Genomic DNA, 20658 nt, shown 5'->3' with positions numbered 1-20658 from the left:
TAATAATGTGAAATGACACAGGGAAAAAGTATTGAACACATGAAGAAAGGGAGGTGCAAAAAGGCATGGAAAGCCAAGACACCAGCTGAAATCTATCAGTAATTAGAAAGTAATCCTGCCCCTTGTCAGTGCAAATTAATATAAGATGGTACAGTCCCAACTGATGGCCTATAAAAAGGTGTCTCATTCCCAAGGCGTCAAGCAAGAAACATCTCATGATGGGTAAAAGCAAAGAGCTCTCTCAAGATCTTCGCAACCTTATTGTTGCAAAACATACTGATGGCATTGGTTACAGAAGGATTTCTAAACTTATGAATGTTCCAGTGAGCACTGGGCCTGATTCAGAGCCGGACGCTATTTGCGCTCGCTCGTTCAGAAAAAGGGGCTGGATATTTAAATTGAGCACTCGCTCTTTGCGGTCTGTTGACGCCTCTATGTCTGAGCGAGCGAACGAAATATGCGCTCGCTATTTTGTAAAGACGCCCCCTGGCAGCTCGCATCCTACATCATCTCCGCTATTTATTAGATTAATTGAGTACATCAAAAGGCGTCTGAACTGCTCGCAGTGCTTGTGGTTGGATTTTCCTACCGCAATCATGCGAACAGTTCAGGCTAAGAAACAACCAAGTGACGTGGTCAATGATGCTGCTTTGTAAATTATGCACACCCTTAAAACGCCCGTTTTGACCTTTTGGCACGCCTGCGTTCGGATCACCACTCCCCGTTTTCAAGCACCTTCCCCTGTTACCACCCACAAACGCCTCATCCTGTCACTCAAATTAGCAGGCACTCGCTATTTTGCAAGCGCTCGATTTCCGACCGCAATGACTGGTTGGCGCATGCGCATTACGACCCATACGCATTACAGATGTTCGAACATCGCTCGGAGCGAACGAGCGGGTGCTTACGAGCGGCTATGAATCTATCCCACTGTTTGGGCCATAATCCGGAAGTGCAAAGAACATCATTTCGCCATAAACCGGCCACGACCAGGTGCTCCTCACAAGATTTCTGACAGAGGAGTGAAAATAATTATCAGAAGAGTCGTCAGAGAGCCAAAGACCACTTCTGGAGAGCTTCAGAAAGACCTGGAATTAGCAGGTACAATTGTTTTAAAGAAAACAATACGTAATGCACTCAACCGTAATGGCCTGTATACACGCTCACCACGCAAGACTCCATTGCTGAAGAAAAAGCATGTTGAAGCTCGTTTTAAGTTTGCTGCACAACATTTGGACAAGCCTGTGAAATACTGGGAGAATATAGTTTGGTCAGATGAGACCAAAATTGAACTCTTTGGATGCCATAATACACCGTGTTTGGAGGAGAAATTACACTGCACATCACCCCATACCCCATACCAACAGTGAAGTTTGGAGGTGGGAACATCATGGTGTGGGGCTGTTTTTCAGCATACGGTAATGGCATAATTCATATGACTTGAAGGAGGATGAATGGAATAATGTACAGCGACATCTTATAAAAATCTGCTGCCATCTACCAGGATGCTGAAGATGAAACGAGGGCGGACATGTCAGCAAGACAATGATCCCAGACACACAGCCAGGGACACTCTCACCTGGTGTCAGAGAGAGGAAATAAAGCTGCTGGAAAGGCCCAGCCAATCACAGCCAATCACAGCCAATCACAGCCAATCACCTGACTTGTATCCAATTGAAAATCTATTGAAAGAACTAAAGATCAGAGATCATAGAAGAGACCACGGAACCTCCAAGATTTGGAGACGGTTTGTGTGGAAGAATGGCGCAAAATCCCCCCTAAGCGATGCGTGCGACTAGTTCTCCATACAGGAGGCGTCTTGAAGCTGTCATTACCAACAAAGGCTTTTGTACGAAGTATTAAATACATTTCAGTAATCGTGTTCAATACTTTATCCCTGGGTCATCTCACATTATTACACATAACTTAATTTATGGACATCTATGGTGAGATTTCTTTGCATGTGAGGATTACATGGGTTGTAAGTGACATTTGGTGACAATTTCATTACAATAGCCCCATTACACATATATTTACTGAGAATAATGTTGGATGTGTTCAATACTTATTTTACCCAGTGTCGTCACAAGGGGGGTGCGGGCCACACCCGGGTGTCACCTGCCGAGGGGTGACACCAAGGTGCTTGCTCCGCCTCAGTGACAGGAGCTGGGTACTGCACTGTTGCATTAGGTGCAGCACTCGGCTCCTGTCACAGTGAGGGAGCCGGCACCCCCCACCACCCCAGTGATAAGAAACACAGGCCGGGGACGGGGTTTGGTCCGCGAGGCCACGCACCGTCATCGAGGCCAAGCCCCCTGTCCGCTAGGCTATGTCCCATTTTTGGCGGCATATGGCATCCCTCCCCGCATCGGGGAGGGATGCCTATGATTTTACTCGCTATATGTAATGAGAAGTTGTAGGCAGTGACATCACTACGGGGTGCGGGCTATACCAGGTGATACCAAAATAGCAGAGCTGCGCTGCTAATAGGGTGTCACCCCCTTGGATGGTGTCACCGAATGGCTAGCAGCTGTGATGGCATCGGTCATCCATTGTACACCCCCTCCTGTGTCCCGAGAGGCTGGGGGCTTCACACAAGCTCCCGATGTGCTAACAAGCCCCCACTGTGATAATGGGCCATGACACGCAGTCACACGCCATGAAACAGGACAAATCAGGGAGCGTGGTCACGCTGACACGTCCCCATAGCATGTGTAGGGGGTGAAGAGGTGCTGCATTGGGTGTAGATGTATTAGCAGGAAGCACTAATGATGAGATGTATGAACATCTCATCGGCCGGAGCGGGGGAGTGATAACGCCCCCCTGCGGCGCTACCCGCTAGAGACCGCAGCGCATCAGCCTAGTGCTGATGCGCTGTGTCTCAGTCCCAGCAGGCTGCACTGAGCATGCACGGGATCTCACAAGTATGGCGAGATCCCCGCGTGCAGCCTGGAGAGGGCAGCCACCCCAGCAGGGACAGCGCTGTCCCTGCTGTGGGTTTAGGGAGGCGCCAGCCTGTATCTGTCGATAGCTGGCCGAATGGTCAGGCTATCTTGTAGATAGCAGCGCCGATAATGACAGGGCCGCTGAACCCCCGATCATACATCGTGTAGAAGTGATATCAGCGCTCATAACGTGCACTGATACCGCTTCTGAGCTTCTTACATCTTCCCCATTAGTTCTTTAAAATTTTTAATTAGGCATGAGACACCTTGGGGGAGATGCAAGAAGCCCAGAAGTGGTATCAGCGCACGTTATGTGCGCTGATACCGCTTCTACCCGATGTATGATCGGGGGTTGGCGGTAAATGACAGGGGCACCATGCGCCCCTATCATTATAGGCGCTGCTATCAACAATATAGCAGCGCTGATAGCCCGTGCAATGTATGAACGGTCAGATCCCCTGACCATTCGGCCGGATGTAGCTGTCTCTATCGACAGTTACAGCCTGGCACTGCCCTATCCCCACAGCAGGGACATCGCTGTCCCTGCTGCGGCGGCTGCCAGCTCCAGGCTGCGCGCGGGGATCTCGCAATACTTGCGAGATCCCGCACATGCTCAGTGGAGCCGGCTGGGACTGACACACAGAGCATCAGCACTAGGCACCGGGACTGACACACAGAGCATCAGCACTAGGCACCGGGACTGACACACAGAGCATCAGCACTAGGCACCGGGACTGAGACACAGAGCATCAGCACTAGGCACCGGGACTGAGACACAGAGCATCAGTAGTAGGCTAGCACTAGGCACTGGGACTGACACACAGAGCATCAGCACTAGGCACTGGGACTGACACACAGAGCATCAGCACTAGGCACCGGGACTGACACACAGAGCATCAGCACTAGGCACCGGGACTGAGACACAGAGCATCAGCACTAGGCTAGCACTAGGCACCGGGATTGAGACACAGAGCATCAGTACTAGGCTAGCACTAGGCACCGGGACTGAGACACAGAGCATCAGTACTAGGCTAGCACTAGGCACCGGGACTGAGACACAGAGCATCAGTACTAGGCTAGCACTAGGCACCGGGACTGAGACACAGAGCATGAGTACTAGGCATCAGGACTGAGACACAGAGCATCAGTAGTAAACACCGGGACTGAGACACAGAGCATCAGCACTAGGCTAGCACTAGGCACTGGGACTGAGACACAGAGCATCAGCGCTAGGCACCGGGACTGAGACACAGAGCATAAGTAGTAGGCACCGGGACTGAGACACAGAGCATCAGCACTAGGCTAGCACTAGGCACCGGGACTGAGACACAGAGCATCAGTACTAGGCTAGCACTAGGCACCGGGACTGAGACACAGAGCATCAGTACTAGGCTAGCACTAGGCACCGGGACTGAGACACAGAGCATCAGCACTAGGCACCGGGACTGAGACACAGAGCATCAGTACTAGGCTAGCACTAGGCACCGGGACTGAGACACAGAGCATGAGTACTAGGCTAGCACTAGGCATCGGGACTGAGACACAGAGCATGAGTACTAGGCTAGCACTAGGCATCGGGACTGAGACACAGAGCATGAGCACTAGGCTAGCACTAGGAAACGGGACTGAGACACAGAGCATCACTAATAGGCTAGCACTAGGCACCGGGACTGAGACACAGAGCATCAGTACTAGGCTAGCACTAGGCACCGGGACTGAGACACAGAGCATCAGTACTAGGCTAGCACTAGGCACCGGGACTGAGACACAGAGCATCAGTACTAGGCTAGCACTAGGCACCGGGACTGAGACACAGAGCATGAGTACTAGGCATCGGGACTGAGACACAGAGCATCAGTAGTAGGCACCAGGACTGAGACACAGAGCATCAGCACTAGGCTAGCACTAGGCACCGGGACTGAGACACAGAGCATCAGCGCTAGGCACCGGGACTGAGACACAGAGCATCAGTAGTAGGCACCGGGACTGAGACACAGAGCATCAGCACTAGGCTAGCACTAGGCACCGGGACTGAGACACAGAGCATCAGTACTAGGCTAGCACTAGGCACCGGGACTGAGACACAGAGCATCAGCACTAGGCTAGCACTAGGCACCAGGACTGAGACACAGAGCATCAGTACTAGGCTAGCACTAGGCACCGGGACTGAGACACAGAGCATCAGTACTAGGCTAGCACTAGGCACCGGGACTGAGACACAGAGCATGAGTACTAGGCTAGCACTAGGCATCGGGACTGAGACACAGAGCATGAGCACTAGGCTAGCACTAGGAAACGGGACTGAGACACAGAGCATCACTAATAGGCTAGCACTAGGCACCGGGACTGAGACACAGAGCATCAGTACTAGGCTAGCACTAGGCACCGGGACTGAGACACAGAGCATCAGTACTAGGCTAGCACTAGGCACCAGGACTGAGACACAGAGCATCAGCACTAGGCTAGCACTAGGCACCGGGACTGAGACACAGAGCATCAGAACTAGGCTAGCACTAGGCACCGGGACTGAGACACAGAGCATCAGCACTAGGCTAGCACTAGGCACCGGGACTGAGACACTGAGCATCAGCACTAGGCTAGCACTAGGCACCGGAACTGAGACACAGAGCATCAGTACTAGGCTAGCACTAAGCACCGGGACTGAGACACAGAGCATCAGCACTAGGCTAGCACTAGGCACCGGGACTGAGACACAGAGCATCAGCACTAGGCTAGCACTAGGCACCGGGACTGAGACACAGAGCATCAGCACTAGGCACCGGGACTGAGACACAGAGCATCAGCACTAGGCTAGCACTAGGCACCGGGACAGAGACACAGAGCATCAGCACTAGGCTAGCACTAGGCACCGGGACTGAGACACAGAGCATCAGCACTAGGCTAGCACTAGGCACCGGGACTGAGACACAGAGCATCAGCACTAGGCTAGCACTAGGCACCGGGACTGAGACACAGAGCATCAGCACTAGGCTAGCACTAGGCACCGGGACTGAGACACAGAGCATCAGTACTAGGCTAGCACTAGGCACCGGGACTGAGACACAGAGCATCAGTACTAGGCTAGCACTAGGCTGATGCGCTGTGGTCCCCTCTCCGGCCGATGAGATGTTCATACATCTCATCGTTAGTGCTTCCTGCTTTGCCTCTGTAAAGAGAGGAATCAGGAAGCGATACAGCGACACGTTAAGTGCCGCTATAATACATCTACCCCATATACCTTAATAACGTCACTAGTTTATAGTAAATTGCTGGTCAGTGCTGTGTATGGTGACATTTTTGCAGCTCCAAGGAGGTTGCTGTGCTCCCAGCTGTTATTTGTGTGTTCAGTTATAATAATGATAAGTATATGTCGCCTAAAGTAATGTGTTCCTCACGTACCTAAGTGTTCAGAATGTTTATTCTAAACTTCATGCTCATGAATATTAAATTAGATCATAAAATGGCTGCCACCACTATAATGATACATAACCTTTACCGCGTTAGAACCAGATATGAAAAGACATGTACAATAATCTGTATACAGAAAGAAAACTTTTTTACTGACAGTTATTTAATTTCTATATTTTATATGAATCTCTTTTTTTGCGTTTTATTTCTAACATACCAGAAGTTACAGATGAAGACGCTGATCTGGAAGCCGGCCAGACAAGCTTTTAAGAGTAAATATTCATCAAAGCGGCTGAAGCTATAAAGTGTTTAATGGTTATAAAGTGCGGATTTCTGTGCTACCCGCGAGGCTGGGGGAATTGTTGGAACCATTTCAAAGAGTGAGACGGAACCCTTTTACTACAGACAATTAGGAATTTTTGGTAATGTTCTCCGTGCGACATGCAGCATACGAATGGCGTTCCTGAGAGTGCCCATTTACTGACCCCTCATCTTCTGGGTCACTCTGGAAGACAGAAAAACCTGGAACATCCCTCCAAAAAATGAGTTATGTCTCCCTTGGAGGAAACGATTTCCTTATCACATGGCAGAAGGTCTGATGTTATTCTTATATAGTTTGGCTTTTGGATAATAAAACGTTGATTACTATCTTCCAACAGCTTCATTGTATCAACACAAATGTGACACATTTCATGTATTAAAGGACAACAACGTATCTCTAAAGGGACGGTCCAGTTCTGTCCTTATATTGCAAACTGGTGTCACACATCTAACTTCTTACTATCTCCATCATGTCCATGTGCCTCACAGTTTTGCAGGACATCCTACAGATGATCAGACCATCTGAATGTGTCACGATCCTAACTTATGTTTTACTAATTATCCTGTGACCTACCTCTGCAGGTCAGGATATCCAGATTGCCTGCAGGCTGCAGCATGTCTGTGTTGCTAGCTCCTGGATTCCTCTCCTGGACTGATTGCACACCTGTGAGTCTCTGCCTGTGAGAGCTGATGAGTTAGACCTGAGCTGCAGAGATCATGTGGATGTTCTGTTCCAGTCCTTTAGTGCTGAACATTCTCCCTGCATGGCTCCAGTGTGCAGCATTGTCAGTGGAAATAGGGTCTTCTCTGTGATGCCAGTGTTCCGCAATCTCTATGTGCTCTGGAGACCGGGCGCCGCCATGACACTTTCAGTCAGCTGACCGCTGCTCCTCCAGTCTCTGCAGCGGTAACATGATTCCATGCACCACTCAACGCCTGGTTCCCTTTCTCCAATCATGGGCCTGATTCAGACCCACTCGCGAGCGGCTGTCCGCTCGCAAGTGGGTCGATGTTCTGGACTGAGCATGCGCACGACGGAGGGAGCTGCGTCGTGCGCATGCGCCAGACGCGACGAGCGAAGGAAAGTCCTTCGCTCGTTGTGTCCGATCAAAGGGGGCGTGCTGTCAATGTTGATTGACAGCACGCCCCCTTTGGTAGGCGTGCCGGGGGCGTGCCTCCCTGATGGGGGAAGCACGCCTCCCGTCAGAAGCCGGCCCACTGACATCACTAGTGATGTCAGTGGGAGTGATTTTGGCTCTGATAGAGCCAAAATCACTCCGGAGCTTGCGGTTGAAAACCTCAACTGCAGGCTCCGGCTCGCAAATTCGATGGTCGCGATGGTCTCGACCATCGCGGCCATCAAACTGCACGCTCGTATAGCCTGTGGGTGGTGACCCACAGCTATACGAGCGTCCAGAAGGACGCTCCATTTTCATGGAGACTGGCCCTCATTCAGAGCGTGCGCTCTGCTCAGAGCGTACGGCTCTGAATGAGGGCCCATATTCACTACAGCGGACGCTTGACCAGGTTAGCCAATCAGTGCTTCCACAGCCCTGCCTGTGTCCAGACTACCTGTGCTCCTCATAGACCTGTTCCTGAGTCCCTTCAGTGGATTCTGCTCCCAGTTCCTGTGCTGTCACAGTTCTGCAAATCCCCATTACTATTCTTATTTAGACCAAGTCCGGACCCAGTCCGCTTGAGTCCAAGTCCGGACCCAGTCCGCTTGAGTCCGAGTCCGGACCCAGTCCGCTTGAGTCCGAGTCCGGACCCAGTCCGCTTGAGTCCAAGTCCGGACCCAGTCCGCTTGAGTCCAAGTCCGGACCCAGTCCGCTTGAGTCCAAGTCCGGACCCAGTCCGCTTGAGTCCAAGTCGCCTGAAGTAACCATAGTCTTCAAGCCTCGCACATTTGTCCTTCTCTCTGAACCCAGGCCGCATTCACAAAAAACACAGACCGTGACAGAATGCTCACGACGGCACAGATTATTTTAGCATAAGGGTCTTCTGATCTTTTGAAAGCAGTCATCTATCCCACTGTGGTTGTTATTTAGGGCACAGTTGCATGTGACAGGGGCAGTGACATGATGTGAGGAGGGGAATGGAGGCAGCAGGAAGCCACAGACTGATAGTTATATAGTTGGAGGAGCAGGGTCCCCAGCAGCACCGAGTATATCAGGAGATGAGTGATGTGTAAGTGAGGACAGGGCTGCATGTGACAGGGGCAGTGACATGATGTGAGGAGGGGAATGGAGGCAGCAGGAAGTCACAGACTGAGAGTTATATAGTGGGAGGAGCAGGGTCCCCAGCAGCACAGAGTATATCAGGAGATGAGTGATGTGTTAGTGAGGACAGGGCTGCATGTGACAAGGGGCAGTGACATAATGTGAAGAGGGGAATGGAGACAGCAGGAAATCACAGGCTGAGAGTTATATAGTTGGAGGAGCAGGGTCCCCAGCAGCACAGAGTATATCAGGAGATGAGTGATGTGTAAGTGAGGACAGGGCTGCATGTGACAGGGGCAGTGACATGATGTGAGGAGGGGAATGGAGGCAGCAGGAAGCCACAGGCTGAGATTTATATAGTGGGAGGAGCAGGGTCCCCCAGCAGCACAGAGTATATCAGGAGATGAGTGATGTGTTAGTGAGGACAGGGCTGCATGTGACAGGGACAGTGATATGATGTGAGGAGGGGAATGGAGGCAGCAGGAAGTCACAGACTGAGATTTATATAGTGGGAGGAGCAGGGTCCCCAGCAGCACAGAGTATATCAGGAGATGAGTGATGTGTTAGTGAGGACAGGGCTGCATGTGACAGGGGCAGTGACAGGATGTGAGGAGGGGAATGGAGGCAGCAGGAAGCCACAGACTGAGATTTATATAGTGGGAGGAGCAGGGTCCCCAGCAGCACAGAGTATATCAGGAGATGAGTGATGTGTTAGTGAGGACAGGGCTGCATGTGACAGGGACAGTGATATGATGTGAGGAGGGGAATGGAGGCAGCAGGAAGTCGCAGACTGAGAGTTATATAGTGGGAGGAGCAGGGTCCCCAGCAGCACAGAGTATATCAGGAGATGAGTGATGTGTCAGTGAGGACAGGGCTGCATGTGACAGGGGCAGTGACATGATGTGAGGAGGGGAATGGAGGCAGCAGGAAGTCACAGACTAAGATTTATATAGTGGGAGGAGCAGGGTCCCCAGCAGCACAGAGTATATCAGGAGATGAGTGATGTGTTAGTGAGGACAGGGCTGCATGTGACAGGGGCAGTGACAGGATGTGAGGAGGGGAATGGAGGCAGCAGGAAGCCACAGACTGATAGTTATATAGTTGGAGGAGCAGGGTCCCCAGCAGCACCGAGTATATCAGGAGATGAGTGATGTGTAAGTGAGGACAGGGCTGCATATGACAGGGGCAGTGACATGATGTGAGGAGGGGAATGGAGGCAGCAGGAAGTCACAGACTGAGAGTTATATAGTGGGAGGAGCAGGGTCCCCAGCAGCACAGAGTATATCAGGAGATGAGTGATGTGTTAGTGAGGACAGGGCTGCATGTGACAAGGGGCAGTGACATAATGTGAAGAGGGGAATGGAGACAGCAGGAAATCACAGGCTGATAGTTATATAGTTGGAGGAGCAGGGTCCCCAGCAGCACAGAGTATATCAGGAGATGAGTGATGTGTAAGTGAGGACAGGGCTGCATGTGACAGGGGCAGTGACATGATGTGAGGAGGGGAATGGAGGCAGCAGGAAGCCACAGACTGAGATTTATATAGTGGGAGGAGCAGGGTCCCCCAGCAGCACAGAGTATATCAGGAGATGAGTGATGTGTTAGTGAGGGCAGGGCTGCATGTGACAGGGACAGTGATATGATGTGAGGAGGGGAATGGAGGCAGCAGGAAGTCACAGACTGAGATTTATATAGTGGGAGGAGCAGGGTCCCCAGCAGCACAGAGTATATCAGGAGATGAGTGATGTGTTAGTGAGGACAGGGCTGCATGTGACAGGGGCAGTGACAGGATGTGAGGAGGGGAATGGAGGCAGCAGGAAGCCACAGACTGAGATTTATATAGTGGGAGGAGCAGGGTCCCCCAGCAGCACAGAGTATATCAGGAGATGAGTGATGTGTTAGTGAGGACAGGGCTGCATGTGACAGGGACAGTGATATGATGTGAGGAGGGGAATGGAGGCAGCAGGAAGTCGCAGACTGAGAGTTATATAGTGGGAGGAGCAGGGTCCCCAGCAGCACAGAGTATATCAGGAGATGAATGATGTGTCAGTGAGGACAGGGCTGCATGTGACAGGGGCAGTGACATGATGTGAGGAGGGGAATGGAGGCAGCAGGAAGTCACAGACTAAGATTTATATAGTGGGAGGAGCAGGGTCCCCAGCAGCACAGAGTATATCAGGAGGTGAGTGATGTGTTAGTGAGGACAGTGCTGCATGTGACAGGGGCAGTGACATGATGTGAGGAGGGGAATGGAGGCAGCAAGAAACCATAGACTGGGAGTTATATAGTGGGAGGAGCAGGGTCCCCAGCAGCACAGAGTATATCAGGAGATGAGTGATATGTTAGAGAGGACAGGGCTGCATGTGACAGGGGCAGTGACAGGATGTGAGGAGGGGAATGGAGGCAGCAGGAAGCCACAGACTGAGAGTTATATAGTGGGAGGAGTAGAGTCCCCAGCAGCACAGAGTATATCAGGACATGTTTCATTTTATGTAAAACTTGCAATATAAAATATAAATAAATACATCAAATAGAATAGATATACATAACTAATAAAACATAGCTAACCGTAATATTTCAACATTAAATCCCCACAAAATCAAAGTAATGCAAACAACCGAACCTACAACCTATATACAATCCACTCCCTCCAAGGGAAAACTAAGCAAGGATTTAAAGACACCCCATATCTATCTACATCACTAAACTTAACCTACCATTACCCCTCACCATTATCTAACACCTACAGGTAGATGTATACAAACCTTTCCATCAAAAATAATCATAACATCAAAAATCTACGGGGGAGTGAAAGAAGAAAAATAACCACAGATGGACATAGAAAGGACTGTCTACCATCCACACAAGGGGGCTTCAACTGGCCCCACCAACGAGACCAGCTGACAGCATCCAGCCTTCCCTTATCCAGATCCATCATCCTCTTCACCTCTTGTAGAATTAAACCCACCACCTCTTCACAAGGGAGGACCTTTCTCCTTATGGTAACATGACATTGTCCATTCTACGTGTGACATCTAACCGCTAAACTGACTCAATAAATCTTGTTCAAATTAAATCCACCGTACCTTCTGACTGACCCATGAGCCCACTCAGGGTAACTGAGACCCGAGAGGCACGGGATACCAATGGCCCTTGATACCTCCTCATAAACTTTTACATTAAAGGGGCACTCAAGCAGGAAATGGTCCATCGTCTCCTCCACCCCTGGACACTGCTCCTGTGTACAACCACGATCACTGACATTCCTCCCCCTCAGGTTCCCTCCAACATAAAGCTTTCCATGAAGAGAGAGCCAGGCGATATCTTTAAACTTCTTGTCACAAGCCGTGGCAGTGGCTTGACTCCTTCCGGCTCGTCCGCTGACTGGCACTGCACAGGATTGCTATGCGCTCTGGACGTTCATTGCTATTCCTAAAAAGGAATGCAATAATCACAGAATAAACCGTATCATGTGCCTCACTGCGGCTTTCAGCAAGGCTCAAAATAATAATAACCAATCTGTGTGGTAAATCACACTTCTATAAGTCACACATTTTGTTATCTCATGTGTCACAATTTATTCGCTTACTGTAATACATATTGGTTTGTGAGCATAGAATAGCATCACACTAATACAGCCATATAATGTCAGTTTTATTGAGCCTCAGCCTTGATAAAGCTGTTTACACAGTGAAACGTGCACGTTGGTGTTTCAAGTGGGTCCACCACATAGCCCCATGAAAATGTATATATCATGCTTGTACTAGTTTAGAAGTGGTAACACTATAAGTATATGGTGTGGTAATAATGCTACTTGATTAGGGATGATGTTAGCATTGCAGTAACATTATTCATTAGCAGCACAGCTTAGAGTGATCTGTGAGCTTCATGTGAATTGATCAGTCAGAATAAAAGTGACATTATATGGCTGTATTAGTGTATTCTGTGATTATTATTGCATTCCTTTTTAGGAGTGCTCATAAATACTAAGTAACAACAATAATAATTAAATCTACCAGAATAACATATAGATAATTATTAGCAATCTGTGATAATCTGAGCTGTGGTAATAATGGTACTTCATTGGGGAGGATGTTAACATCGAAACAACACTATTCATTGGCAACACAGCCTAATACCCCTTTTACACCAGAGCTAAAACCCAGGTTATTGCAGGGTTAACCCAGGCAGCTCCTTGGTGTAAAAGGGGTGAGGGTTGGATCGCCGAGTCGAGTGACCCGGCAATCCAACCCAGGTAAATAGCAGGGTTTAACACGGGCGTAGCCCATGAAACCCTGCTGTGAGAACACGCACTCCGGGTCACGATGACCTGGAGTGCGCTGCTAGCCGGCCGATTGGCCCGGCTTCAGTGGCACTTGGAGATGATGTCATCTCCAAGCGTCCACTTTCACGCTGGAAAAGCCGGGTTTATGTAGACCCGACTGCGGTGTGAGCGGCGTAGACTCTGGAATATCCTGAGTCAGCACCGGCTAAATTCCGGGTCTGATCCGGATAGGAAATGAGAGTTATATAGTGGGAGGAGCAGGGTCCCCCAGCAGCACAGAGTATATCAGGAGATGAGAGATGTGTCAGTGAGGACAGGGCTGCATGTGTCAGGGGCAGTGACATGATGTGAGGAGGGGAATGGAGGCAGCAGGAAGTCACAGGCTGAGAGTTATATAGTGGAAGTAGCAGGGTCCCCAGCAGCACAGAGTATATCAGGAGATGAGTGATGTGTTAGTGAGAACAGGGCTGCATGTGACAGGGGCAGTGACATGATGTGAGGAGGGGAATGGAGGCAGCAGGAAGTCACAGACTGAGAGTTACATAGTGGAAGTAGCAGTGTCCCCAGCAGCACAGAGTATATCAGGAGATGAGTGATGTGTTAGTGAGGACAGGGCTGCATGTGACAGGGGCAGTGACATGATGTGAGGAGGGGAATGGAGGCAGCAGGAAGTCACAGACTGATAGTTATATAGTGGGAGGAGCAGGGTCCCCAGCAGCACAGAGTATATCAGGAGATGAGTGATGTGTTAGTGAGGACAGGGCTGCATGTGACAGGGGCAGTGACATGATGTGAGGAGGGGAATGGAGGCAGCAGGAAGCCACAGACTGAGAGTTATATAGTGTGAGGAGCAAGAATATTTTTTCTACACATGTGCAGAGCGGATCTCTTCTGACTACCTGGACTTTTCCCATGGACCCGGTAATTTCTGACTGGTTTTGCTGAAAAAATCGAGGACATTAGTGCTGAAGTATTCGCAAGCCACTCAAGTAGATGTGATATTATTACCACCAGTATTAGTGAATTCCATTACTAATTTAGCTCTATGACCAACAAGGAGCATTTACATGTAGGTTATTAGATATATTGAATTTACATATTACATATAATTTTGCTCCAGTTCATCATAGTACATTGCTTTCATAATACTGGGAAATTAAAATGGTGGACCCTGCTTTTTCATACATTATTTGTTCACATTGTTCTATCTTTATACACTAATCTATATGTATGTTTATGAATTTAATTACTTTATTTTTCACCTCTATTTTTCACTGTACCATTCCTAATGAATGGAAATTTTAGTATAATAGCTAATAAAAGTCAATCTTTGATGTATTGATATTGTGCATGTACGCCCATCTCTAACAACCCCCAGCCTGTTTTTGTTTAATATGGCACAGTACATTCTTCAGACCATCACATCCTGCCAAGGCTGCTACACAGCCCAAAGGCCACACCTGGATCTACGGCCCACAGGCCACTGCCTGCTTAAGCTGCTACACGGCCCAAAGGTCGCATCTTGTTCTATGGCCCAAAGGGCGCATCTTACTACACAACCCTCGAGCCCCGACTAGCTAAGCATACCTGCCCTCAAGGCGGTTGCGGGACTATCAACACTTCTTTCCTCAAGGGGTACCCGCGACCTAGCTCCAACATGTTCCTCCGCTCTGCACTAGTCAGAGTCTATTCTCTCCTGAATTCGTAACATTTCTGCGGTAACCTCTGGGAATTTAAGAGTTAACCTGGCCGAAGCAACATCGTCTGGACAGTCCCTTTGTGACAGCGGGACATGGAAGTGGGTCTGCAAAATTCTTTTCCCCAACCCCCTTCTGGAAAAGTTTTTGACTTCACCCACTCCACACTATATTGCTTTATCACCCTCAAGCTGTGGATGACATAGATCGGGAGGTAACCATGCGGAATCCGAAAGCTTCTCACTTGGCTTCCCTCTATCCACAAACTGAGGAAGGGAGACACCCACAATCTGAATACCTCTACCCACTGAGGGGGAATATCTAAAATCTTACTCCCAACATTCAGCTTTAAAAATGCTGTTACAAAAAAGACGACCAGGTTTACCATGTCTAAACCCCCATCTTTCCTCGGTCTGTAGGTTATGCCCCTCTTGACTATATTGATCCTATTCCCCCCCCCCCAACAGCAGAAAGAACAAGGAATTCAGTCTGGACCACATAGATACATAACTGACATACAAAAAAATAGGAATCAGGTAAGTTTTGCACAGGTCAACCTTTTCCCTCAAGGATAACTTCCATCTTTTCCAACTCTCTACCTTTCTGGCAGCATCTTCCAGCTTTTTATCCCAATTTAGGGAGGCGTAATCACCATGGTCAAATTTGATGCCTAGAATTTGGATTTGCTGACTAACCTGAGGGAAGCTGTCCGGAAGGCAGAACTCATCACCTTCCTCCCCCATCCAGAAAACTTCACACTTCTCACAATTTACCCTGGAGCACTAGGCTTCAGAGTATTCATAGATGAGGTGTTACACATCACGAGCCTCTGCCTGTGAAGACAGAACCACCGTGATGTCATCCGCATAGGCCACCACCCTCAGTGGGGACTCCAGGCCCAGCTGCACACCCACAGTTCCACTCTCTACCCTTCTGATGAAGGGATCAATTGTGAAAACATACAAGAGGGGGCACAGGGGACAACCCTGACAGATACCAGAGCCCACACCAAAGTTAGGACCCACCCAACCATTCACAAGTGGGAAGCTTTCGGCCTGACGATAAATGGTCTGCAACCAATTCACCACCCACTCTGGAAGGCCATACCATTTCAGTAGGGCACAAAGGTACTCATGGTTTACCCGGTCAAAGGCCTTAGACTGATACAATGCCAGTAGGTACTTACTCCACTTTTTAGTCCTACACTGCTAAATGGTCTCCAGGACACCAAGGATAGCACTAAAGGTGCTACAACCCTTCACCCTACAGTGCTGAGAAGGTAAAAGCAACAGCACAGAAAATTTTGATAGCCTATTAAATAGCACTTTTGCCAAAATCTTCCTGCTCGTATTAAGGGCTATGAGGTGCCAGTTCTCAATACAAGACGGGTCCTTTCCTTTACATAGTAAAATAATAGCAGATAACCTCATGGAAGGAGTGAGACTTCCCTCATCCAGGCTCTCATTAAACACTTCCACTAGGCAGGGAATTAGGAGGTCTGTAAAGGTCTTATAAAACTCAGATGTTAACCCATCTGGTCCTGGTGACTTTTTGGGGTTTAACCCCTTTTTCCGACATTCTAGCTCTCTCCAAAGAGTCAAGAGACACACCCTGAGTATCCAGACCTTGTGTCCCCCTCAGAAATTCTTCCATCATCTCCCTGACAAGTCAGTGCACAGACAAAAGATCCCTTCTTATCAATACGAAGAACACCCTGTCCATCTACCAGACTTCTAATCTGTTTGGCATCGACTGACCTCCTACAATTCTGGTAAGGATCCGGTGAGTGGTATGTTTTATAATCCCTCTCCAGAACCAAGGATGCCAGCTGGTTATACTGAAATTCCTTCATCTGCATCCTCAACTGGGAGATTTCCCCACTATCTCCCTCCTCAGAGATCAAGAAATCTAAGTTCTTTCTCAGGTTATGGTAGGCAATTTTTTTTTTAAGTTTTTCTTGGCTATGAGCCCTTTTTTAAATCACCTCCCACCACTCGGATCTACTCCAACCAGCCTCCAGAAGTGTCTCCTGAGACTGAAAGAAGACTCTAAAGGACTGCCTAACCCACTCTTCTTTTAGAAGCTCCGAGTTCAATCGCCAAAGGCTACGCCCTTTCTGAGGGGTTTTTTGAGGTATTCAAAGTTACTGAGAGAAAACCATGATCGGAGAACTCCACCAACTTCACTCCAGGGGATGAAGTCTTGGAAGACTCCTTAACAAAAAGACCTATCTATTCTAGACCTATGGATACCACTAAAATAAGTGAAACCCATGAGGTCAGGGGAGTGACAAATATGCATATCCACCAGACCAGCCTGACTAACTAAAAAATGGGAATCAGGGCCCAGAGGTCTGTTTGAACCTCCCCTGTCCTTTTGGCCTAATCACAGTATTAAAATCACAGCCAAAGTTAACCTGCTGGACCATAAAAAGAAAAGGTTTACAGAGAGACATTTCCTATTCTAGGACGTCTGTGGCCCATAAACATTAATTAACCTTAGGTGTGGCATAAATATGTATTGGGGCACAGATTTATAGCATAATATATTGGGACACAGTGTATGGTATATAAATAATTTAGGGCACATGTGTGGCATATGTATTGGGTATATTATGTGGCATACACTAAATTTGGTGCACAGCTGTGTGGCATATGTATTGTGGACACAAATGTGTATCAGATTATGTAGTGGGGGCACAAATGTGTGGCATATTATTTATTGGAGGCACTGATGAGCAGCATAATTATGAAGTAGGGATACCGTTGTGTGGCATATAATGAATTTGTGGCACAGATATACAATATATAATGAATTGGGGCAGTGTTATGAGGCATAGTATGATTTTGGGGCTCTGCGATGTGGCATATTAGTTGGGACATTTCTTCATAGTATATTTTGAATTTGGGACACTGATGCATATTATAAGTTGGGGTCACTAATGTGTGGTATATTATGAATTTGCGGGAGTAGGGGCGGTGGGTGAAATGCTACCTAGGGCGCCCAGACACCTTACACCGGCCCTGGGCTCGTCCCTTCCAAATCTAACTTTCCCTGCAAATTACATCTGCCCCCCTGCAGTGCAGCATGGTTTTACCAATATGCAAAGTTACTTACTCTTTTTTGCTTTTTTCCCAACTAAGTATCAACATATAGTCAGTGTGTGACATAGTTTTACATAGATATGGTAGCAATCTGCAAGCAACTTCTGAATATTTTTTTTTGTAATTGCCTGAACTGTTCTTAGAGAGAAAATTCTGCAAAACTTTACTTTCTGTGCATTGATTAAAAAATTGTTAATTAATGGTTCAATAAATGTGTAAAATAAGTTTTAAGAACATAAAACATTTTTTATTTACATTTCATCACTTTTGTTCTTTTTATGCTTTAAAATAAAAAAATTTGTTTACATTCCTGTTCCTAAGCTTTTTGACCATGCTGAAACATTCCCCTCATCTCTAGTTCTGACATGTAAAGCAGGGGTGTAGTAGGTGTGGCCGGCGGTTCATATCCCGACAGCGGCAGCCCGACAAGGGTGAAAATCCCGATCGTCAAAAGGTAAGTATGTTCTAACCTAATTCTACCCCCTAACCCTTACCTTCCCTTAGGGGTGCCTAACCCTAACCTCCCCCCAAAGTGCCTAACCCTAACCCCGCCTCTAAGGGCCTAACCCTAACCCCCCTCTAAGTGCCTAAACCTAACCCCCCCATCCCCGCCACCTAAACCTAAGTAACCCTAACCTCCCCCCGGGGGTGCCTAACCCTAACCCCCCTTCCACTAGCCTAACCCTAACCCTCCCGGGAGGGGTGCCTAACCCTAAGTCCCCCCGGGAGCCTTCATTCGGTATGCCGGGTGTCGGTTTTCCGGCGTATGGATAATGACAATGTAATTAGTACCACGCCGGGATTAGAGAGTCAGGAAGCTGGTGGTCCGTATTTAGACCGCCGGCTTGCTGGCTACATCCCGTAAAGCAGGGACGTGCAGGCAGGGTAGGCAGGTGAGGCAGAGCCTCCCATGTCATATTCCTGAGATTTGATATAACAATGATTAGAATAATACAAAGAAGATATTTATTACTTATAAACATCTTCTTTGATTATTGTAATGCTTTTTATAGTTAACCCTCAACAGCTTTGTGGAGCTCCCTGGGACTGCAGGGAGATGAGAGATGAGGCAGCAACAGCTCAGCCTCACTTCTGTATAGTCAGACACTGTATGCAGAGCTGGGGGCGGGGCCACACCACGGGCAGTATCCTGCACAGGAAGAGAGCAAATAGAGGCATGCCTCTGAGTATGGGGGGCATGCCTTGAGCACTGATGGACACTTTGGATGTGTCATGTGACCAGGAAGTGCACTGCAGTGTTTAGAGACCGAGCTCAGTCAGCAGCAGCAGCAGCAAGAGAAGCCACAGTGATGCAGGTAGGAGAATCAATGGACGCTGAAGTTTAGTGTAGTGAGGGGAGAGTTACAGCGAGTAGGGCCGAAACAGGCTCCCAGCACTCAGACCCATCTCCATGTGTGCCTCCCCAGCTATTGACCTCACCACACGACAACTGTAAGGAAAGGCCAGACTGTATATACTGTGTCTGTCTCCTATAATTCATATCTGTATAGTGTATACTGCATGTATTTCTATTTTACAGTAAGTTGTTTTTTTCTTTTTTTAGTAATATACTTTATAAAATAAAACATTTTCACTACAGAATCCTGATTTATGATAAGTCCCAGGACTGGTTAATCTGCGCTTTTCTTACCTTGTCACCTAAGGCACAGCCTTTTGCCGTACAAGCCTGGAGCCTGAAGGAATGCTTACTCCAGGGAGCCAGAGCATCCACAAAGAAACTCAGATGTGAAGAGTTCTGCATTAAGATCCCGTCCATGTACAGCCCATACCATGTTATAATGCCTAGAACGATAATGTTTAAATTAAATCCTGTCATATAGACAAAACAATCACATAACAAATATCAGTAAAACAAACTAAGACCAACTGGCTATTTACAACGCTCTATAATACAGTCAATTTAAGGTGCCCATACATCAGCGAGTGTGTTTTGCGATCAGGCGATGCGATGGGAAATGCCGGCGTTTCTGGGTGGAACCGGCGACCTCCCACCATCGATGTTCTGCGATCCGTTGCCGGATCGCAGACATTTGCCATGTTAAAAGTCGGCGATTTGACGATCGCGATCATCAAATCTGCAAAGTCCAACATGTTGGTTTTCTGTGATCCCGCAATGCCGGGTTGCAGCGTCGTGGGATGGCGGCAATCCCGGTCCCCTCACCCTCTGCACTTCTCCCCTCCCTCTCCACAACCCCCCCCCCTGCGACCTACCTCTGCTTTGACCTACTCAAATGCGCATGACCGAGGCGCCTCCGTCGTGCGCATGCGCGAGACCCGGCGAGAGACGGGGAAGCCGTCGCTCGGGGTCTCGCACCAAAGGGGGTGTGCTGTCGATGGTGAGTGACAGCACGCCCCCTTTGGTGGGCGTGTCCCGGGGGAGTGGCTGCCCAGACGGAGGCGTTCCCATGGGAACGCCTACTACCTGGGGCCGGCCCCACTGACATCACTAGTGATGTCAGTGGGAGTGCTTTTGGCTCTAATAGAGCCAAAAGCACTCCTGGGCTTGCGGCAGCGAGACCCTACCGCAGGGTCTCGTCGCAAGCCCGATGGTCGTGATGGTCTTGACCATCGTGACCATCTTTTTGGCTGCTCGCATAAGCTGTGGGTGGTCACCCACAGCTATGCGAGCGGCCAGGAGGCCGCTCCATTTTAAGCTAG

The 20658-nt window shown here is 48.8% G+C and overlaps 1 protein-coding gene across 1 annotated transcript in view; it reads right to left on the bottom strand.

The window, feature by feature from the left end:
* The window catches only part of LOC148454303 (usherin-like), a gene marked incomplete at both ends in the record, with an annotated part of 948215 nt that overhangs the window by 353269 nt on the left and 574288 nt on the right, over window positions 1-20658 (bottom strand). The window contains one exon of the mRNA XM_088461074.1: window positions 19631-19782. Within this exon, the coding sequence (XP_088317200.1) occupies window positions 19631-19782 (152 nt within the window). The remainder of the gene's footprint in view (window positions 1-19630; window positions 19783-20658) is intronic.

Source organism: Taudactylus pleione, unplaced genomic scaffold (genome assembly GCF_031769625.1).
Source record: "Taudactylus pleione unplaced genomic scaffold, aTauple2 ptg001012l, whole genome shotgun sequence".
NCBI classification, from domain to species: Eukaryota; Metazoa; Chordata; class Amphibia; order Anura; family Myobatrachidae; genus Taudactylus; species Taudactylus pleione.
The sequence above is the reverse complement of the archived record's forward strand: the minus strand, read 5'-3'. Positions and strand labels throughout refer to the sequence as shown.